Source organism: Octodon degus, unplaced genomic scaffold (genome assembly GCF_000260255.1).
Source record: "Octodon degus isolate 3935 unplaced genomic scaffold, OctDeg1.0 scaffold00174, whole genome shotgun sequence".
Classification (NCBI taxonomy): Eukaryota; Metazoa; Chordata; class Mammalia; order Rodentia; family Octodontidae; genus Octodon; species Octodon degus.
The window spans coordinates 4,475,048-4,497,595 of record NW_004524750.1 but is presented as its reverse complement, the minus strand read 5'-3'; the positions used below and the strand labels follow the sequence as shown (position 1 = coordinate 4,497,595).

Below are 22,548 nucleotides of genomic sequence, written 5' to 3'. Positions count from 1 at the left end.
GAAAATAATCTTTTAGTAGCAAAGCTCACGTTCCCCAAGCCCTAGCACCAGCACAACAGCGCTCTGATCCAGGACTGCTGCATGGGGGCAGCTACTGCCCAGTCTGCGCTGCACTGCAGCACCCGCCCTGCCATGCTAACGCAATGTGACAGTGTTGTTATGTTCACAACTTTCCACGTGATCACGGCAATGTTCAGCCTCTCCACGATGACCCTCAATTAGCTAATATGGTCACACGCTTTCTGGATCACTAGGTAAAAGCAGAAGTGCATTTATTAGCTATCACATGGTTTGCTGTAGAAGAGTTGGCGTAAACGTACAGTCCCAGCGTAGGCCTGGGACATGGCCAACATTCAGTCTCTGGTCCACCAACGAGAAAGGTCACAAATGTCTACATATGAGGTAGAGCAAAACCCTGTTACCCTAAAGTCTCAAATGAAGAAGAGGTAACGCCCAGCATACAATGCCAGGGAAATTTCCATGAGATGAAAATTCTAAGTAGACATTGAAAAATAAATGATATTCCTTTAAGAAAAAATCCTGACAAGAGTGCATTCCGGGGGAACGGCAGCACTCCCTCAGGGGAAAAATCAGTGTATGCAAGGGTGAGGGGCCTGGAAAGGGCGCTGCCACGCAGGAGGCCACGAGCAGGCGAACTGGCAGCGTGAGCCACGTGGACACGGCTGCACAGCAGGTAAGGGTGGGTGAGGGCTGGGTCCCACCATGGGGGTTTACGAGCCCCTGAGAGCTGACTCTGGACTGTAGCGTCGGCCACTGAAATACGCTAGAAGTCTTCTTGCAAGGTTTAGCCATTCAGTCATCCTTAGGTTTGTGGGCTACTACTGATTCTATTCAACAGGCTATAAAAACACTAGACTCATGAGTAAAATGAAATACTTCCTGAGAGATGCAAATAGACTGACAGTGAGATCAAGGGAAGCCCAAAGACAGAAATTATATGTCAGAAAATAATGGCCAATAACACAAACTTCAGTGGAGTCAGGAGGAAAAATATTGCCACTGTTTGAGAGCATAAGGAGAGACTGGCAACATTTAAATGAAGAAAACAGGAAGAAGGAAACTAGTAAAGATGCGGGATGATCAGAGGAGAAAGAAAAAGGGAGGGAAGGGCAACCAAGGGGTGACTACAACAAGCTAGAAAAGTGATATAAAGATTAACATGTAGTAGTAACATGGAAGAGGAGTAAAAGAAATAAGAACACACACACACACACACACACACACACACACACACACACCAGTTATCTTGGTTATTGGGTAGATCACTCAAATAGCTATTTTCCACTGCAAGAAAGGTTTTCATGAACAAACTTCTTTAAATACAGCCTTTGGCATCTCTTTACATAAGTACCTCTTTTTTTGAAAGATTCCTTTCTGTTCAATTAATTAGTATGATTTATCCAAGATTACATTTACAAGCTCTAAAGTAGTCCCATCTTCCCACTGTTAATTATATCTCCGGGCTAATACAAATAACGTTCTCCAGTTATCCTAACACACCCCTTGAAACTTATCAGATATGTGACATTTTGAAGCTTTATTTTGGGGAGCAGTTCTTTATAATGTGGTGTATTCCTTCTCCTATTAAAAAGAACTGTCTCTATTTGTCTTCTTTTTTCATTTGTTTGTTTCTTATGAAGTTGGAGGCTGCAGTCATAGAATTTACAGATAAAACACTAAGCCAGGAACAAAATGTCTTTAAGAAACAAAATGAACTGATTGACTGTGCTTATAAGAAGAGGCAACCTCTACCCCAAGTGTAGTTTGTTAAAATCCAAGGAATCATACTAATTCGATTTGTCTAACTACAGGAAAAAAAGTGCGATTCAGAATAAGACTTATTTTAATCAATTTACAAGTGAGGAAAATGTGACGAGACACTTCAATTACCATATTTTCAATTTGGATGTTTCCAAGTAAGTTGTTATTGTACCTTCTTCACATTATAATGGATGCGAGAAAAGCTTTACTTTCCCATATAAATTTTACCTACACATTCTCATCACTGAGACATTCCAGGGTGCAAGCCACAGAACCATTTCACCTTCCTAGAAAACCCAGTCACAGGTAATGATGTAATCAAAATGCACGTATTCTGAGATCGCTCCAGCATAATTTTAATGCTGATTTGTGCAAGAGGCGCGTCGAGAGACGCATTTTTGAATGACATTTACCTATTTACAAGAAAATAACAAATGGCCTTAGCACTGCCATCACCACTGTCATCTAAGAGCGGCATTCAAATAATTTCCTGTAAAAATGAGTGGAGGAGAGCAAGCCCCCCAAGGCTGGGTCGTGTGTTCCCTCAGGAAGTCCAGCAAACACACAGAAAGCCACACGATCCACACTGAACGAGTAGACGAGAACCCATGAGCTGACCCAAGTGAGTGGCAACTGTTTTGCAAAACATGGAAACTAGATTAAGCAAAGTTTGGCAAAGAATATTCTTTAGCAAAATGAAAAATAATTTCATATCCAAAAAGCCCTCTCAACTGCCGCATGTAGGCATACATCTGTCAGGATTGTTTTCGGGATTAAAAATGTGCCATAAAAAACACAACAAATTTTCAGTTTGCTGATTATCCCTGAAAATAAATGGATGCATTTTCTCTGTGTGGGAGCAAGAGCAGGCGGTTACTCCTCCGGAGGGGCAGACACACGGCGTTGCTAAAGCATCGGTAAAGGTTAAATATTCTTCCTGAGTTTTTGCATATATATTTCCATATATTTATTTATTAAGTCTTTGCATGGTGTTATTTATGTAACCCAGAAGGGGATTATCATTATTCAGTGTGATTTGATTTGTAGAAATAGTCTTCCTACACTTTCATTGCTTCGGGTTTACTATAACTACAGGCAAGCTGACATTTGCAAAATGAAGATCATTTCTCAATCAACAATGCACGGTCATTAGCGGCTTCTTTTCCAAGCACAGTCTGGGTTTTTGACTTCCATCAGTTGTGCTTTGTTCCTCTCATCGATATTTGGGAACAGAAGGCCAAGACAGCCAGAAAACTGCGCTGCACTTCTAGTCTGCCCCAACCCTGGCCAGTGGCATGCTCACCTTCGACCTTCCTTTTGATACTGTGATATACCACTCACTGTTAGATACAGTCCAAATAGACAAAAGTTAAAAGGAGCACATGCCAGGCCTTTGTGAGCCCATGCTCAAGTCTCGCCTCTGCTGTGAAGCGCGAACCTCCAGGCACCACACTGCCTGCGCCATCACGTGGAACTTCACGTGCTGTCGTGTTTACGGCATAAAGCCCGAACCCATAGACAGGAGGCCTTGTCAGGGGTATTCTTTGCATATAGTCAATAAAAATGTTTCATTGGAAATACTTTTAGCATTTTGATTCAGTTCTATAAAGCAAAACCTATTTGAAAATTAAGAAATGAAACCTCACCCTATTGACAAGTTAATTCTCTGTCAAATCCCTCAAAACAATAATATAAATTAGACAGTAGCACAGCATGCTGGCATAGTGGGAATGCTGTGCTCCACTGCCTGCTCCAACTGTGGAACTTCAGGGGTAAGAAATCACAAGGAGATGAAACACAAGGAAGAGTTTTTGAAAGATAAAGATTAAATGTGCTTTGTAAAGCAAAAGGCACCAGTACACTGGAATACGAGTAGAATGAGTGAAGAGGGTGAGCCATGAAACTATCCACAAAATTCACAACGACCACAATATAATCTCATAAAGTACAAAACAACATAAAGTTTCAAAACTGAGGCGAGAGAGACCCCCGGACAGTTCCCACGCAGTGGCAAGTGCTGCTGTTGCTGAGGCAAACGAGAGCGCCTCGCTTGCTTGCCATCTGTGCGCGAGGTTCTACCGTATAAGGGAAGAGCCAGACCCCATTCATGGCTAATGTCAAGAATGAGAACAAGGCTGTGCCTACACACGCTCCAGACACGCAGCCCCAGCTGCAGGCAGCAGCCCACGTGGAGCCTGCACACGCTTAGGGAAGAGAAGATTACGTGGGCAGAGGACGGGGTCGAGAACGAACATGTGGATTTTGTCCTGCAGGTGCCTTCAGAGTCCAAAGGGGGGAAGGGCATGGCCCTGGGGTCCCAGCGCAGTGGGTGGACCCACAGAGTTCCCCGGGCCAGCTGCTGCCCTTCAGACGCTATCGCGAGTGTTTGCCCGCGGAAAATGCACATCAGCAGCTGCACCATACCTAAAGTCCTAGAACTACACAGATCCCCGCGCAACCAATACCACTTCTAATCCGCTAATCTTACCTAATCTTTAGCAAAGCATTAATCATTTTAAGGATAATCTCTATTTTGTTGTGGGTTTTGGTAAGTCTTTTAAATAGGTCAATTTGTACCGCTGGAAAAAACCCTAAGAGTGCTGCTATTCTGAACATGTTAACATTCTTTCACATAAGACAGTCATTAATAATAGTAACAATAACACTAACGTGACAACAGAGAACCAGAAGCTCACCATCGCGGCACTTAGCTAATGCAAACCCTAGATAATAGTTTACTACGTAGAAATTCTCCTTTGTGCAGGAACAGCTGCATCCCCTGGCAATGACGGCTCCACACGAGGTGGCGTAAGAGCTCCCGGGACCGGCCGCACAGCAAGCAGCAGCCGCAGCCACAGCAGCAGCACTGAGCGCCGCGCCTCTGTCCGGGACAGCACTTACGGTCGTTGCAGAGTGGCCCGCTGAAGGAGGTCATGCTGCAGTCACAGGTGAAGCCGTCCCACTGCTGCAAGCACACACCCTGGTTGGAGCACGAGTCCTCCTGACAGGTCGTGCTCGGACCTACAAGACATTCCAAAAGAAACGTGGGTTCTTTAAAAATTGTCATGATATTCTGTAGACCAGCTAGATCACATATAGTAGTTGCCAACACCTCAAATCACAGGCCCAAACTAGTTTTGAAAGTTATTGTTCACACACCTGAATTAAGAACTATGAGTCCATAACACAAAGGTCTTCTTAAGTCTCAAGAGTGGGACAAATACATTATAGGAGTGAACTCAAGCCGCAAAGGGTAAAGGCAAGTGCAGAGTCGCTGGTATGGTCAGGAGAGCAGGCAATCTCATTCTCTTATCAGTAATTCTCCGTCACATTTGGTTTTCAGAAAATGAATGGGTCTCCTGAGCTTCAGACCAATGAATAAAGACATCATGAGGAATGGAGAGTATAACTTTATGAAATCGAGGTAAAGATTGGCAAAGTAACCAAAGTGAGTTATGCAGAAATGCCCGAGAGCTTCCAGAAGCTATCCTGGCACGAACCACGGAGAAAGTGCGGTTGCTGTGTGTTTCAGATAGGTCTGTTGGCAAGTATCAATTCACATGCTTTAACGATTGCATGCAATTAAACATGAAATGAAAACTCCATAGAAATGGCATGCCCCCGTTGAACGTACAAGGAAAAGGGACGCTAGTCTGTTTCTCGAGAGTCGAAAGTAGAACACCGAAAACAAAGAACTTAAAGAAGTATGATCAAAGCACTAGAGGCAATCACTATACAAACATATTCAAGACTGAAAGCCTTATGCCAACTATGCTACAGCATGGGGCTTCTTGCACAACGTTTGAGAAGTGAGAAAACAATGAAATCTGCACCCAAATAACAGTTACTGCGGAGAGGTAATAAATGTTATTTAGGGTTGCCGTTGTGTGCTGCGGGTTTCAGTCTTGCTTTGTACACACAGGGCTATCTACCTTGCAAGTCAGCTTTCATCAATGCAACTTTGTCAGCAAAATAAAAAAAAGCAAAATATAATAAATGTTAGTAAGCAGTACTGAAATGGGGCAAACACAGAAGAACATTCAAGTTCAAAAAAGCATGCTGCTGTAAAGGGGGGAAATGCTATGGTAGCGAACAAATTAAACCTAACAGCCATAAATCTCCAGAGAAGCAAAGAATGGGAAGCAGTACTTTATTAGAATCTTACTGTGTATATGCATATATACAAGTATAATGGGTAACTGAGCTGATGACATGTAATGAAGGAAAATTAAAAGGGCCTTTGTGACTTCTCCTCTCCTGGATAGACACGAACGCCTTACCACGTGCCCGGTTGCTTATTTGGAGCATGTGAGACCACTGTCATGAGCGTGTACAGCGTGGTCTGTGGCCATTAGCAGAGCACTCAGTCCTTCCTAAGTTTCTCCCTCTAGAACTTGGATTTTTCACTTGCAATGAAAGTTTAAAACTGTAGCGCTAGCCACGTGCGGGGAACGGCTGTACATGGGAGGAACCAAACCACCAATAAACATCGCCCACGTGGGTGAGAGTACTAGGGATGAATTCCCCTGAATCATCTAAGATTTCAGCATGCAGCACACGTCCTTGCTCCTCCCAGGACAGCGTGCACCACATAAGGCTCTCGAAGGGTTGTTGGGCTCTTTTAAACATATAAATTCATTCATTCATTCATGTTAAAAACCAAAGGGTTCTCGGCACTGCCTACACCTTCCGAATGGCCCCCGCATCGATGAACTGCCCTGAAGATACCATTAGGGTAACACCCGAGTCCTCAGCTTAGGGAGGTGTGGAGTGAGGGGCGGCCTTCCTGCATAGCTGTAAGCGCAAGTACAAGACCTTTCCTAGCACACGCCATTGTAGGCTTTTCTGAGCTTATCAAAGTAGACATGAGCTTAATTAGATGCTGAGGGTGACTCTGACGTGTTTTGGTTTAGTGAATAAAGCCACATCATCTGTAATTAGCATTTGTATAAATTGATGGTTTTGGAAAATGGCTTTTAAATGTGTGCCTTATAATCACTTTTCTGTGACAACTTTCTCAGTAAAGCTACTCTGCATAAGAATTGATTGAATTTACTCTAACCTATGTGAGTTTTCACAAATTTAAAAACACAGTGTTATCAATCTCCACAGTATAGTGATAGTTGGCATATAGTTATGATTAAGAACATTAATAATGGGCTAAGGGAGATAGCTCAGTGGTCTAAGCACTGATGTGGCAAGCACAAGGACACGGATTTGATCCCCAATAGCACACACTGCGCTGGCCCAGAAACCCTGGGGACACCTTAATAGACCCAAAACTGGGTGAGGTGGTCCACACCTGTAATCCCAGCACTGGGGAGGCTGAGACAGGAGGATCACTATGAGTCTGAGCTGTGTGGCAAGACTCTGTGCCAAATAAGTAGTTTAAAAAGAACAATAATAGTTTCTAAAGTCGGAGTAGTCACAGTAATACTCTCCCAGGGCCTCAAGACCTGCGAGCATTCTTGCTGCAGCCTGTCTGAGACAGGGCATCTACTGATCTTTGCCTTGTACCACTAAAGACTGAATGTAATTCATATTTTCTGACATACAATTTTCCAAACACTCTCCCTTGACCTGTGCCCTCTAGGGATGAGCAGGGACGGGTGCTGGCGTCCATCCAGGCGGGGAGCTGCTCCGGCGACACCCGCCCGTGCCCTGAGCTGGGCAGAGGTAAGAGCAGCAGCATGAACTGAGGAAGACTCTGGATCTTGTTGTTTAAAAGGCATCATAAAATACAATTTTTAAGCAATGCTAAATTCTAAAGAGAGTAAAACCACAGTTCTAGAAACTGCCCATCTTACCAAGCCACAAGTCAGCATGCCGGGCAAGCCTGCAAGCGAGATGAAGACGTGCTCTATTTCTATTATTGTTTTCGCTATCACAGCACTCTGTATTTTCAGCACTACAAGACGCTGCATACCTGTGTCTGACAAGACACATTTTTCAAAGCACTCTCCTTCTAAAACAATGCTTAACCACTGATAGCCTTTTGCACAAGACAGAGCCTTACATCTACTTTCCTTTGGTTACATAATGTTCCTTTCGTTTTATTACTTACTGAAATTTGGAACAAGCCAAAGGTCATTTGTATTAAATGATTTTTAAGAGGGTATGTCTGAAAGGGAAAGGAAAACCGTGGTGAAACTGTCATGTGTGGAGTCCAGGAGACAGCAGAAGCCACGGTCAGAGCTGGCCTGTCAAGGTAGGTAAACGGGTTTGAAAGTTACATCACCCACTTAATGAGGGTTAAGATTCGGGATACTACTGTACTTCTCTGAGGCTTCACGCGCTGATCTAGAACAAAGGCAGCGTGGTAATAATTTATAATGTTCTGATGATTGAACAAAACAGCAAATGCAGACTTACAGATGCTGCTGCAAAAGCAATGACAGCTGTCATATTTAAATAGGACAGTATTTTTGTCACTTATAAAGCAGTCTGTGATTCAGTGTTACAGGTCCTCAAAACGGGGGTGCGGATTTCCACTGACTGCATCCAGAGAAGCCACCTTCACTTCAGGGAGACTGCTCGTTGATTGGTTACTAGAGTTTTCTGGTCTGTGGATTGGCAGGAAAAGCCATCCAAAGGGCAGTAACAGTCAAAGCCTGGGCGTGGAGCGTCAGCCCGCTTGTACTTCCTAGCCATGCGAGCCCTTGGTCCTCACTCAGCCCTAGAGAGACCCTCTGACCTTCGGCGTCAGGAGCCCAGGAGGTGGCAGCCAGCAATGTGGGGCGTAGCCAAGCTTCAGGGGATTCTGATAAAAGCTAAAGTTTGAGAAATATTAATCTAAAAAGGCTCTGACAGTGCAATGTATTTTATAAATAAAATCAAGCTGAGAGATCTGTGAGTCTTACTGGATAAGAATGTCAGAAAATCTTGGCACTTTTTCTACTAACATGGAGGTCAAGTGACTTAGATGCAACTCGCTTGAGACACCTTTAGAGAGCCAGCTGTCTACACTTCACTCGCCGGTCCTAAAAGCATGTGAGGCTCGTCAATTAGACCTATGACGGGGACACCTAAAGGGCATGAATGCCTAGAAAACTTCCAGGATAGAAGTAACCCTACATTAAGCACTGTTAGCCATGGTGTTGAGATGAAAGGGTCAGGAGGGGTCAAGGCAGAGAGGCGGGAGCAGGGCTGTGTTCTGAGACTGGTGAAAACAGGATGAACAGGGGTAGAAGTAAAGCTCAGATATTTGAAAGTTCCCCTGGAAGGAATAAAAGAATCCAGGCCTACTGAACGGGTTCAAATTCATGAACAGCATTTCAGGCCACCCAGGGGACCTGGGATAAATCCTAATGAGCCAGCTGCTTTCTGGATGAGTCTGGAAGCAGTGGCAGCGGCGGGGGCACCGGCGCCCCGCACTTCCGGCCTGTGCCCTCACCACCGCCCATCCTTCAGTGGTCTACGGTGAGGGCCTGAACATTTGTTGTGCTTCCTACCCTGTGGACATTTAGCTGGGGATACATGTGTTGGCCTGCACCATTTCTTTTTTTCTTATTCTACAGAAAAAAAAAAAACCAATAAGAACAATAAGGAATTTCAAAACAAGATAGAAAATTAACAATGGTCACACCATTTTTTACAGGTGACAAAACACTAAGCAACTTGTAGAAAGTATTAATTTTGAAAAAAGATTTTCCAAGAAAGGTTTTAGTATCTTTTCCTTAAAAACTAGATAAATGCATAAATCGTCTAGCTAGTTAGATCATTTCCAAGAGGTAAGGCATGTCCTCCACTCTATTCATCTGCTAGAGGCAATTGATTCACTTAACAATTTTGTGTTCTTTACTAAAGTGGTAAGAAGCAATGCATAATTCCTCTTTGTTTTACAGAAGTATTATATGAAGATTTGAAATATAGAGAATAAATCTGACAGTAACATTCAAGCGAATTCAACAAAGAATTCCATCAGTAAGTCTACCTTCTTGTATTATTTCAGTAAAGTTTGAATTTCACCTAACTTTCAGAGAAGCAGATGCTTCAGAGAGAGAAAAAAAAGTGCATTTTCACATTAAAAAGTCCATGTAGTTAAGTAACGGCTAAATAAAGCATCAATGTTTTGGCTGAGCAGGAGTGACTCATCTCCGGGCCAGGGATTCGCAGTTGTTCCTTCTTCTCCTGCATAAAATTCCTTATGAATCAAAAAATTTGAAAATGGACTAAATTGTTCAACATTAAAGGGAGAGCTGGGGCCAGGGAGATGGCTCAATAGAATAAGCGCTTGACTGGCAAGCGCAAGGGCCTGAGTTCAATCCCCAGTTCTGAAAAAAAAAAAAAAAAAAGGGGGGGGGAGACCAACAGTGCATCCAAAGACACACCTCATGGCAGTGTGATGAAATCCTACTTGTGATGGAGAGTTGCCTCAATCCCCTGAGGGGTCAAAGTGAAAATTATCTAAGATAAAAGCGAGTACCAACAATACTCCTATATACTCTGAATAAGTGCTACAAAGACAACAATACACAATGTACTAATTACTGTAACTCTCCTCACCTGTTTTAAAACTGTTTTATTGGATTTTTTTCTCTTTAAAATAATAATAATAGTAATACTACTACTAATAATACCTCCTAAAGATCTGGGTCTAGCAGAAAGGGCCAAAGCAGGGAAGGCACTCAAGTGCAATGGTGAAGTGTAGAACATTACCCCTCGCCTAATAGAAGGAGCATATTTTTGCTAGAGCAGGTAATATGCTGACACATACCTGCTGCCAGGTACACACAAAACAAAAACTGATTCAAAAATGGGGTAACAGAACTTATTTTCATTTTACATCCCACTGAATGCAGATTTTAAATAATGGGCCTAATTGGCTAACATTGCATGAATGTATTTTCTACATTTAATGGGTTATCTATACATTGCTATAAAGTACGCACTGCAGAAATGATTCACACACACACACACACACACACACACACACACACACACACATACCCCAGGGGGATCACAGGGTGCAAAGAAGCCCAAAAATTCAGGGTCCCCACATACAGTTCCTGTTCTCAGTGAGGCTGAGAGTTCAAATTTGTGGGACAGGAAGTGTAAAACATGAAGAAGGATTTCTAGACCTGGAGTGGGAGTAGAGTGTCTCTGGGTAGTGAGATCAGTTCTCATTTGGAGGTGGAATTAGAACTTTTTTTAATGTTTATGTATTTAGTACGGGGTCTACAGGGTCCACAGGGTCCCACTATGTAGACAGGATAGTGATTCTCCTGTTCTCGGCCTCCCAAGTGCTGGGCTTACAGGCGTGACGCAGAACTTCTCAGCAGCGTGATGCCAAGACTTCCTACCTTCGCATCCCCTCTCAATCTGGCCACTGCAGAAAATGGCGTCTGCGATGAGGTCCGGGAGCCGGCCGTTTAGGTCAACGGATGCCAGGCAGCCTTGAAAACCTTCCTTGGCATGGACAAGTTTGGGCAAGGATTTGTAGGTGTCTTTGGCCACTCCTCCTATGTACAAGTCACCTGTGGGAAGACAAACGCCATGTCACAAAAGCAGCATCTCAGCGCTTGAAGCACACAGTAAGGATGAGGAGGGAGAGGAAGGAGGGAGGATTACATTTTATGAAATTAACACAAAATTAAATGTATGAATCATTATTTTCCTAGAAGTGTAAAATATTAGAAATGTTTGAGTAATGCATTAGCCTTTGAAGATGGTCCTATGAAAAAAGCAGGGATGATCTCGCATGCCCATAATTCTAGCACTTGGGAGGCTACGCAGTCAAGGCCACCCCTGACCTTTAAACCAGAGTTTAAGGCTGGGGGGGCAGAGAGAGGGAAAGAGAGAGGGAGAGGGAGAGGGGGAGAGGGAGAGAGGGAGAGAGGGAGAGAGGGAGAGAGGGAGAGAGAGAGAGAGAGAGAGAGAGAGAAATGGAAACCAAATTCCAGTTATTTGCCAACTGACTTGTCTCTGATCATTAGGATCTTTGCTTTTAAGAAGGGATCAAGAGAGCGCTATCCTGTAGAGTTGCTAGGAAGTTCAGTGGAAGAACGCACCGGAAGCATTGTCCGAGAGGAAGCACCTAGCAGACATTCAGTCAGCCGGCTCTCTTATTAGTTTGCCTTCCGCTTAGAGGACTCTGGGGCCTTGAGTTAATCAGAGGTTCAAGTTCTCTCTAGTGGCTAAAGTCGCCTTCTGAACTGTGCGGAAGCCCACTGCACTAGTGTGCATGTCTTGTTCACCAACTCATTCCCAAGACACACTCTTTGTATGTGGAGATTATGTCCTTCAGGCAATTCCTTTTTTTTTTTTTTTTTTTTTTTTTTTTTTTTTTTCTTCTGGTACTGAGGATTGAACTCAGGATGCTGTCCTTGCCAGGCAAGCACTTATTCTACTGAACTATCTCCCCAGGCCCCATAAATCACATCATTTTGAACTCTTAAAGCTGGTTTGGAAGTTTTCTTCTTAAGTAGTGGTCAATTTGTTTTTTCCTGTTTCCTCAAAGGTTCCAATGAGACATTTTGCTTAGTTTTGTCATTGGTAGGTCTCTAGGTTAAGGATTTGCGAGCTTTATGGTTCACAAATGTAGAAAAGATGGAACTCCTTCCTAATTCTGTCTCTCTGCCACCTGCAGCTGCTTCACTGCATTTGAATGGCAGCAGCAGGTGTAGCTTCTCAGCTGTAGTAAACAGTTCATGTAAGAGGCGAACCTCAAAACCCCCTACAACACCACTCCTGTCTACAAGTTGTGGTGACATATACTTCTTGGACATTCCTTTTCATTGTCACTTGTATTTCACAGTCATTCATCAATGTTTCACTGTCATTTGTATATACTCTCATTAATCATTCCATAGTTTTAGGTCACTTGGCACATTTTTCCCCCCATAGCACCAAATCCCAGCATTCCTCATGGTCACCTGGGCCCTCCTGTGGTCGGCATGAGACCTCAGAAAAGAAAGAATGGCTATCCATGATTCGTCAAGCTGTGCGTACAAGACCTGAGACCTTGACCCAGAAGTCTGCAAGCCGCCAGCCCACGGGAAGCTCAGCTCTTTGCACCTAAGAAGGGGAGGACCAAACCACAGACCAGAAGCTCCTGAATTGCCTGCGAGAGCACTGAAAGAGGACAGACGGAACAGTCACAGGGCTTTGTCAAGTTCACTTAGTGTCACAAAAGGGGATTTGTGGTCCCTTGCCCTACTGACCAGAGTTATGTTAGTCTAGGATGTCACTGACTATCTACAATTTGCAATGAAAGTAGCAGATGTCATTACTTCCCCATCTTTTAAATAAGATTGAGCCACTACGCACCAACCTTGATCCTAACAGACAGAGAGTTTTTGGGCTGGGTCCTATTTTTGAAATAATACCTGACTTTTTCCCTCCATACTTCCAATCTCTTTTCTTTCATCTCACCTAAATTTTAAGCCATTGTGTTATACTGGCTTCAGAGAACAGTTATGGGTCATGAAGATATAAAATTAACTTTCTAAGTTTTAAAAGTCTAGACTCATGTAGGAATAAAATAGACAATACGTAAGCGTTAACACGAGTAAAGTTTTCCCACACCCCACTTGGGCAAGAAGATGAGCCGGAAGGGTACAGCAGTCACTGACGGGCTCTGGAGAGAGCGCGTGGCTTCCTAACTTAGGAGCCAGGTGGAGTGGCAACTTCAAGGGGGTAGAGCGATGGTGTGGCTCTGTGACTCCCGCAGGCGGACCGGAAGCCGCACAGCTCCTTTGGGAGAGCTGGTTGTGCAGCAGGGTGAGGCTCCTGGGCGCTGACACAGCCTCAAAAACCAGTCTCCTCCAGTGCGCGAGGGAGCAGGCAGCAGTTCCCAAATGCCCCCAACAGAAAATGTCTGACCTGAAGAGGCTGAGCACACAGGGGGCAGAAGGCCAGGTAGCAATTCAGCAGACACCTGAACTGTGAGCGAAGAGCACTGAGACCCAGTTCCAGGCATCCTCCTGCTACCACTTCAAGAGATGGGTGCAATGGGAACTTCTCCCCGCCCACATGGCCAGTAATTTAGACCTAACTCCAGAGAAAGGGGGGCAAATGGCCTGAGGTTCTACTTTCACTAGCTCTAAGAATCAGAGTGCAAAATAGAAAACCAGGTGAGTCAGAGAAGAGAAAGGAGCTACCTTTTCCACATCAGAGAATGTCAGCTAAGACTTATCCTTGACCAACAAGGGTATGTGTCCCCTCTATTCAGTTGTTTAACTAAGTTTGTTAATTTTTTTTTTTAGGTCTGCTTCCAGCCTAGTGTATGTAACATTAGAATGTGATGGGAATTTAATGAAAAAAATTTAGCACTGTTCAAGCTCTGCAGATGTGGAACCTTGTACTAAAAGTTATGAATGAAAGCAACCCTTCGCATTTCATTGGCGGCCTCCCTCTTTTCTCATGGCAACTTCCTGGAGGACACAGCTTCAGTCTCTGCTTTTACTTCTCCCCATAGTGCCTAGTATCAGGCTCTAAAATCCACAGGAACCCAACGAATATTGCCTCCACTTGACACACTAAGGTTACAATAAAAAAGCAAAGGATCGAGGGAAGGCATCCGACAGAGAGCGCTAATTGTGAAATGAACTCCCCCGTCCTGCCCCACTGCCTGTTTTCCTGTTAGCCAGAGCCCTCGCAACAACCTTTTAGCGCTTACTGAGAGGGATCTTTCCGATGTGTCGGTAAAGAGCCAGAGATGTCAGTTCAGGCAACGCCCGGATGCAAACCGCAGCAGGCACGCCAAAGCCCGTGAGTCTGGCTCTACACATAGCGACCTCACTCTCGCTTTCACCACTGAAGCAGCACTTGGCCGCCCCCCTCGCGTGGTCTTCACAGGGCTTTGTCAACTCCTCACAGAGGCATGATGTCTGCGGTCCCTCGGTGGGCCGCCGGATGAAGACAGCATAGGAAACTCTTAGGCAGTCTCTGCCCGCCGTGCCATCACCACCTCATCAAAAATGCAGCTTCTCCTTTCAATTCTTGGAAGGACAGAAGAAGAATGACCCGTCTGTGCGGCCGGGCCCTGGCGGGTGAAGTTCTGCGCAAGTGAATGAAGGTAGGCTGCTGCTTAGCGACTGTGTCCAGGGACCACGTGCACGTTCATCACAAGCCACCTTCCCTGTGTTGCTGGGGCTTGCCTGCTACTGCTTTCAAGCAGGCTGCAGATATAACTGAGGGGCAGAAGGTGGGATTGGGGCGCCTTTGGCAAAGGATGCAGAGAACACATACACAGTAGGGGGCCTCAAAGATTTGGGGGCCGGGTTTCTCGAAATCTCAGTGACAACCTCATGTCCTGCACCCTCTTTGTCAAGGCACTGTCTTCCTCCCAAAGCTTCTCTGACAATAACTGGAGCCGACACTAGCTGTACGCACTGGTGAGAAACTGGGCCGCGAGGAGCAGCGCAGGCCATGTGAGCCGGGGGTCTGTCCAGCTCTGGGCAGCGGGCCTGCAGCTGGCTGGCCCCGGCAGGGTCACACTGTCCATTAGCAGAAGCACTTTGAGAATCCGGTTCTTCACCTGTGAATGAAGTTAGCAGTGCCGAGTATGTGAAGCCATTAGGGTCACAGGACACGCACAGAAAACACTACAGCACCAGCGAGCACGTGGCTAACACTACTACAGCTGTGTCCCAGCAGCGTGACATGTCCACAGCGTACCTCACTGCGTGTGACCACACTGAGCAGTGCAGAAGCACGTGGAGTCTAGTTTGTTGCCACTTCTAATAAAACAGCGGTGGCTAGATGTCAAATTGACAAATCTTCCTGGACACTGATTGGACTGGATTTGACACATCTGTGTGCTGGAAACCTGTCTTGCACTATATCACCGGCATGTTATCAGCAGCCCCGTCTCTGACATACTTAATTTGAAACCCATTAAGCCTGGTAATAAAAACAGAAAAGGCGCTTGATAAACACCTTATAATTTGATATAAAAGATTAAGAGATTTTAAAAAGTTCTATAAATCCCATGAACCAATTTCTAAGTCTAAGCTAAATGAGTCCCAGAAAGCCTTTCCTGTGAGGAGGAGAAGAGCAGCAGAATAGACAGGAAACGTTTCCCTGTGAGTGCCGTTTGGGAAGGAGGACAGGCTACGGGGAAAGAAGAAGCTGGGCTTCGAGAAAAGGCCAGACTGAGCTGGAAGGGCATCGGTTACTTGTTAAGTAATGTAAATATGACTGGAAAAGTAAATGAAAAGTTTTGAGCAAGGACCAATAGAACACGATAGACACGGTGGGGAGAGACAGGGACAGAGATAGGGACAGAGACAGAGAGAGACAGACAGACAGACAGGGAGAGATGAGAAGTCCCAAGACAAAATCCAGGCAGGCTGTGAGGATGGGGATATTAAAGCAGTAAAGGCTTAGAGACGAAATGAAATTGCATCTAATATGAAATACATGGAATTTGATATGGGGCTGCCAGGCCCAATCCAGTGTTCTAAACCCAAGGTCCAGGGAACAGAGGCTAAGGCTTGTAGCTTAGTGTAGCTTAAACCCTTGGCCAAAATCAGAGGAGTAAAAGATCTTCCTTCTCTTAAAAGCAGAGAGCACAAGGTAATTACAGTAAGGCTCCCAGCCCCCCTTCAGTAGCAGAACACAACTGTCAAGGTATGATTAGTTCTTCAACTCAGCTCTTATCTATTCATAAATACTTTCACGTGCCTCTTAAACATCATATTTAACTTTAATTTTTTTGTAAAAAGCATACATGTAAAGGACAAGTACTTTGTACATTTGGATAGCAAAGACTATGGAAACTAATCTTTAGCTTCATGTTTATTAAAGGATGAAAAAAAAAAAAAAAACCAGAAGGGTAGGGGAAGAACTGGCTCCACAGAGCCAGCTTGGGGCTGATAAAAACGGAGGAAAGAATAAAAATAAAAGCACATCTTACCATGCAGGGTACATGCTCTGGAGAGGTAAGACAGCCTACGCAAACCCGCAAAGTGGCACTTTAGGAGGAAAGACGAAGTCACACTCCTCTAGCTGGACTACAGAAAGGACATACTTAGACGCCCCGTTCCAGGAGGGCTGGAACTGTGAAGGTTGGGGCTGGCTGAGGACCAGCACTGCCCCCAGGTTCCTTTTCCAGCACGCTCGACAGAAAGGCACTTCTGCGTGAGGACCAACCAACCCCCACCCCGAACTGATAGCATCATTTTTAATTTCAACCATTTATTGTAGAGCTCTACAGACGCATCTGCAAGTCAGGTCTCATCCAGATACACTAAAAACCATTCTTTCATGAAGAAAAATTGAGTGTAAATCTTTTTTATAAAAGCAAGACCCTATTAGAAGAAAGATCATCTATAATCCTTGGGGAACAAGCCCTCATTTATTTACTTATTTTCCTTCTTGAGATAAAGCCTAAGTTCTTTTTCCTGTGACTACTTAAGTAAATCAAAGCACTGCCGGCCACACCACGCAAAGCTGAAGCAGACCATGTTCCTCTAACACGCCTGTGCTTAAGAACAGACAAATCGATGCTTCGCAGCAAACTCACATGGAGCCGACCAACACACGCTGCCCTAGCTGCGGCCTCAGCACGCCAAATGGAACACACAGGGTCAAAAGGGCAACTCAAGGATATTCTGTCCTCAGACACGAGATCTGTGTCTTTAATAGGTCTCTATGACATAAATGTTAATTTTAGAAGACATCTGTTGAAGACATGCTCAATGGCCACTAGTTTGATTTATTACTTGTCCTACAATTTAAATCATCTTTCATGGGACATAAAGAGTTTAACCATAAAAGAGCTAATTTTAATTCTGTAGTACCTATAAACCTTTAGTTCAGGTTTTCCCTGCATTCTAGTTTCAGCCTAAAGCCAAGCCAACCTGGCATCACCCCTGGGAAGCCACTTCTGGACTGCTGATTCTGAGAAGTCACATCGCTAGACCCCCTGCTTCCCAGAGGAAATGGAGATGGTCGCTTTCAGCCTCCCTCCACATCTCACGGCCTCCATTCACTGTTGCCGGGGGAGGGTGACTTCACTTCACCAAGCCTTCTAACCCCTGTCCCTCCTCTGATGTCCTCACTTCTCCTTGGTTACCTGATCCATTTTATTCAGCAAACCATCACTTGTGCCCCTCCCTCGATCCAAGCTACTTATCAACACCATCTCAGATTTTTCACTGTGTTCTGGCATATCTGGTGCCTCCCTCTGTAATCTTAATAAAATCTAAGGCTTGGCACCATTCAAAATTGTAAACTATCCTTTCTCAAAATCTTTTGCTAAGTTTTCAACCCTTTCCCCCAACAGCATTGGCTTGGCAGGGGTGAGATCACATCATTCCTCCTTGCTCCCTCAGCTTTGGTCAGATCGTAGTGATCAGCTTTCCAACGTCTAACCATGCTGTCATCCTTAGTAGTGGCTTTCCTCTTCAAACGTCCCATTCATGCTCCTATTCAGCTGTGGGGCTCAACTCAAGGTACACTTTGGTAGTATATACCTGTTTGCTCTAATCTTGAGTAAACACGATACTTGTTTTTTAAAAAAATGTGTTTAGGGGCCGGGGAGATGGCTCAGTGGAATAAGCGTTTCCCTGGCAAGCACAAGGGCCTGAGTTCAATCCCCGGTTCCACCAAAAAATAAATAAATAAATAAAAATTAAAAAATGTGTTTAGTACAGGGGCTACAGGTTTTCTGCAGTGCAGTAAATCACTGCACGGGTTGGACTCGCAGCGACCCTTCCTGTTTCTCAGCCTCCCATGTGCTGGGATTAGATGTGCGGGCCATCGTGTCCAGTCTCAATCGCCATCTCAGCGAGCTCCAGGACCAGGGCCAGCATGGCAGGCCAGGGATTGAATCCCCGGCCCCTGCATCTAAACCCGATATTTGAATCCTCATAAAAATGTAACCCTCATTTCTGACATGTATTTTTTTTTCCCATTTTTGGTATAGATAACTTTTCTCCCTGCTAGGTCATAAATTTTTGGAAGAAATGACCATGATGTGGGCAATTTTTTATTCTTATGTTCACTTAGTAGTTATTCATGAGTTGTGGACTTATTGAGTGAAATTAAGAATACTAGCTCATAATCAATAAATAATCATGCAAACAACAAGACATATTGAAAATGTTGTGGGCACAGCATTCATATGTGACCCTTGTTCCTTTCTCCTGGACATAGGGAATAAAGGTAATGCTGAGAAAAGGAATTGACCGTCTACCAACCTCTCGCTTGGACTCGGAGGCGAAGCCATCTAGCTGTCTAGGAGCAATGGCATTTCTTCCCATTCTGACAGAGTACTTGCATAGAGTAACTCAGGAGCATTTTAACTTATAAATATTGAATTTATCTATGCAGAGAAGTAAAGAGATAGACATGGAAGTACAAAACTAATCTGCAGTGTTAATGTGCAGTTATGAAAGTCTCATTTTATAAGTCTTCTTCTACAATCAACGTAAGTAGAAATCTTGGTAGAAAATTCAACTGAGCCTGCCCTGGCTCACCACCAGATTCTGCTTCTGGCCTCCTTTTCATTGTCTGACCTGCTTCATGTACAAATATGACCTCATGCAGGCAGCCTCACACACAGTTTCCACTGTCTGTCTGTCTGTCTCACTGTCCGTCGGTCTGTCTGTCTCTCCATCTCCCTAGCTTTCTCTCTCCCTCCCCTCCCCCTCCCCCTACCTCTCCCCCTTCCCCTCCCCCTTCCCCTCCCCCTCCCCCTAACCCTATGCCTCTCCCCCTTCCCCTCCCTCTCCCTCTCCCTCCGGACTTCTCTACTACTTTGTCCTATGGACCACACACAGAGAGGCTTGCATTTCATTCGTCCAGAACCTGTGTTAAAACTATGGCCTACCCTAGTGAGTTTGATATTCCCCATCTGCATTTCCTACTGGCTGGCAGATGTCGCCTCCCTCCCATCTTGGAGCCCCCCAAGGATGCCTAGCGTGGCAGTCTTCCTCGGCAGAGCTTCCACCTCTTCGTTCCTCAGTGGCAGTACCAAGCTCAGCATCACAAGGAGCTTTGCCTTCAGCATCACAGAAACAAGTGACCTCTGACGGCGCCTACAGTTCTGCTGAGCACTCAAGCATGGACCCATCTCTGGTTTTGTCTGGTGAGGTACTGGAGCATGAAGTTTGTCAAAATGCTACAGATGAAGAAACTGTGGTTCAAAGCGAAGACATCGCAGAATCTGAACACAAGCCGAGGTCTCCAGGACTGTGATCACCTTGACCTACCCAGCACCGTCCTACACCCTGTACACTCCAAGCAGAACATGGACATTTCCCACAACTCCAAGGCTGCAAAACAGCAGCAACTCAGAGAGCTGTGGCTGCAGAGGAAGCCAGCAGGAGTAACATGCATCCAGCAAGCTGAGATGGCCCAAACAACACAGGCTCGTCCGCATGCTGAGTCCTCTCATTAAATGAGTCAACTTGCTTCTATAACAGCAAATACTAGATGTCAGAATTCTGATGAGCGGCTAGAATTCCTGTGGTGACGAACTTGATCTTCAGGTGAGGCAGCTCTTTTGCAAATGCGTCCCCCAGAGTATGACTGGACACGTCCCTGCCCTCCTGACCCAGCTCCTGCTGCTGCCCTTCGGGACGTGTGTAGTGGCTGCCGAAGGCTGCAGCCCTGTGAGTTCCTTACATTTTCCTATGGCGAGTCTTGCAGAATTAGAATTTTCGTTATTCTATGCCCAGAATCCAGAATGCTTTGTGTTCTAAAATTCTGTTCCTAACTGGAATTTTAGAATAAAATTGATCAAAGGACGAAGATTCTTTTTTAAAAAAAAATGTGATTCTGAAATATACAACAGGAAGACAGATTTTGTTTGTGTGTTTAGACAGCAGACTGTGAGGAAAACCTGTGGGTACGCTAAACGGGGAATAACATAGAGAAAGTGCTCTGGAGGTGCATGCAGAATCCACCTTTGGGTGAAGCCACTCTACGCGGGTGACACTGTGGCAGGTGGGCAGTGAGTCCAGGAAGACAAATTCACACCAAGCTAACGTCTGCTCTTGGCTTTCAGCTTCCAAATCACCTTCAAGGGAAACCAGGGGCAGCTAGTTGCAGCTTTGTTCTGCTCTGTCCTGGTCACAATGCAGCCGGTGAAGACCCCTGCACCATCCTGTGGCACACGCGTATGGCCATGGTGCCTCCACCCCCTCTCCTGATGTGACACTCTCGGGGACGGCACAGGGCTCGGGAGAGCCACCCAATGTCACACACGTGTTGCGCCTCACACAGGCAGAGGGCTGGCTGCAGAAGGCGCCCAACGCCTGGCCCCCACGGGCCCCTGCAGGAACAACGCTCAGGCGTGTGCAGGCTCCTATTGCTCCGTAGGACTCACACTTACGTCTCAGAAAAAAGACAAATAGCTTGATGATAGACACAGACCGTCACGCTTCTCAGATGGAGCCATGAACACTAACGGCACAGGTGTAAAGGTCGCTCTGTCACAGGCCTGGCCCGCTGGCACCAAGCCCTCCAGGCGTGACTCTTCTCCGGGAGATCTAAACATTGTATTGTGGGGAATGTGGGCAGCGAGGGTGGGACAGAAGCAGAGTCCAAGCATGGCGCTGTGTTCATTCATGGATTAGTGGATCCTGGGGTACCGGCTCCCCTGGTGAGTGAGGCCCCGACTGAGTGCCACTGGGAGGAGGGGTGAGAGCAATCAGGACGGGCGGTCACTGAGGCAGGACCAGGAAGGGAAGAGACCCGCCCAGCTCCTGTCCTGCTTCCGGGTGCCAGGACCTTAACCACGTTCCTCCGCTGTGACCTGGCACCCTGCGCTCCTGCCTTGCAGCTGGCTGGCCTCAGACCAAAGCTTCTGAAAGTGCCAGCCAAGCCCACGCGCTCCTCCGAGTCGCGGGTGCTGTGTTGTGTCTAAGTGACTAAGACAGAAGGGGAGCCACCTGCAGACAGGAAACCCAGGAGGCCAGCTGAGCTCCCCCACATGTGGGAGCAGGAAGCCACCCTGCCGGCCTCTGGCATCCTGCTGCACCCTGACAGCCCCAGCTGCTTATATGCCCAGGTATCAAAGAATACATCGGAAGCTGCGTGTTGTGGTAGAAATACGTGAAACCTCACACGTAAGTCATGATGACAAGCACAGGCTAGGACAGCCCTCAGAAAGGACCACAGCGACAGCTATTTCTGTTTGATGTGATTACTGCATAGCATGACGCTTCACCTCCCTAAACCTCCCTCAACCTCATCACCTGTAACATGAGGACATGCAACCTGACATGGGAAACACACACAAATCTCTCACCTGAGGCTTGGGAGAGAGCACATGACAGTAAAGAAAATAGTGGCCTGCATTGCCCAAGGGAAGACACACAACGAGGAGCACAACCACTGTCCCCGTGTCTAGACTGAATTGCACAGCCACCCTGCTGCTCATGTCATCTTTCATACAGACCACAGTAATTATTTGCACCAGTCAACAGTTCACATGTAAAAGCAGACACACAATGACCACATTAATGAGTTGTGCAGAGCAAAGCCTGGCTGACCTCCTGAGACTCTCACACAACCCCAGAAGCAGCATTCAGTGTGGGACAGTAATGGGCCAAGAGCAGCTCCAGGATGCGGGGCCAGGACTGCTGTGCTTTCCCAGGAGGACGCAGAATGGAACTGATTCCGAAGGATTTGAAACTCTGTTCCGAGCCCATCCAGCTTTCCTGTCTAATGCAATTCTCACCCAAGGTTCAAAAGGACCTTGGGTGCAATAGACATCAGAATTTCTCTGGCTCATTCTAAGAGAGAGGAAGGAACAGAGCAATAGGAAGAGAGAGAGAGAGAGAGAGAGAGAGAGAGAGAGAGAGAGAGAGA

At 45.8% G+C, this 22,548-nt stretch overlaps 1 protein-coding gene across 2 annotated transcripts in view; it reads right to left on the bottom strand.

Annotated features, from left to right (window-relative positions):
* Positions 1 to 22,548, bottom strand: part of Nrxn1 (neurexin 1) — a 1,036,478-nt gene that overhangs the window by 576,384 nt on the left and 437,546 nt on the right. For both annotated transcript variants that reach the window (XM_023703554.1, XM_023703553.1), the window contains 2 exons: positions 11,085 to 11,258; positions 4,684 to 4,803 (listed from right to left, as the gene is read on the bottom strand). In XM_023703554.1, the coding sequence (XP_023559322.1) occupies positions 4,684 to 4,803; positions 11,085 to 11,258 (294 nt within the window). The remainder of the gene's footprint in view (positions 1 to 4,683; positions 4,804 to 11,084; positions 11,259 to 22,548) is intronic.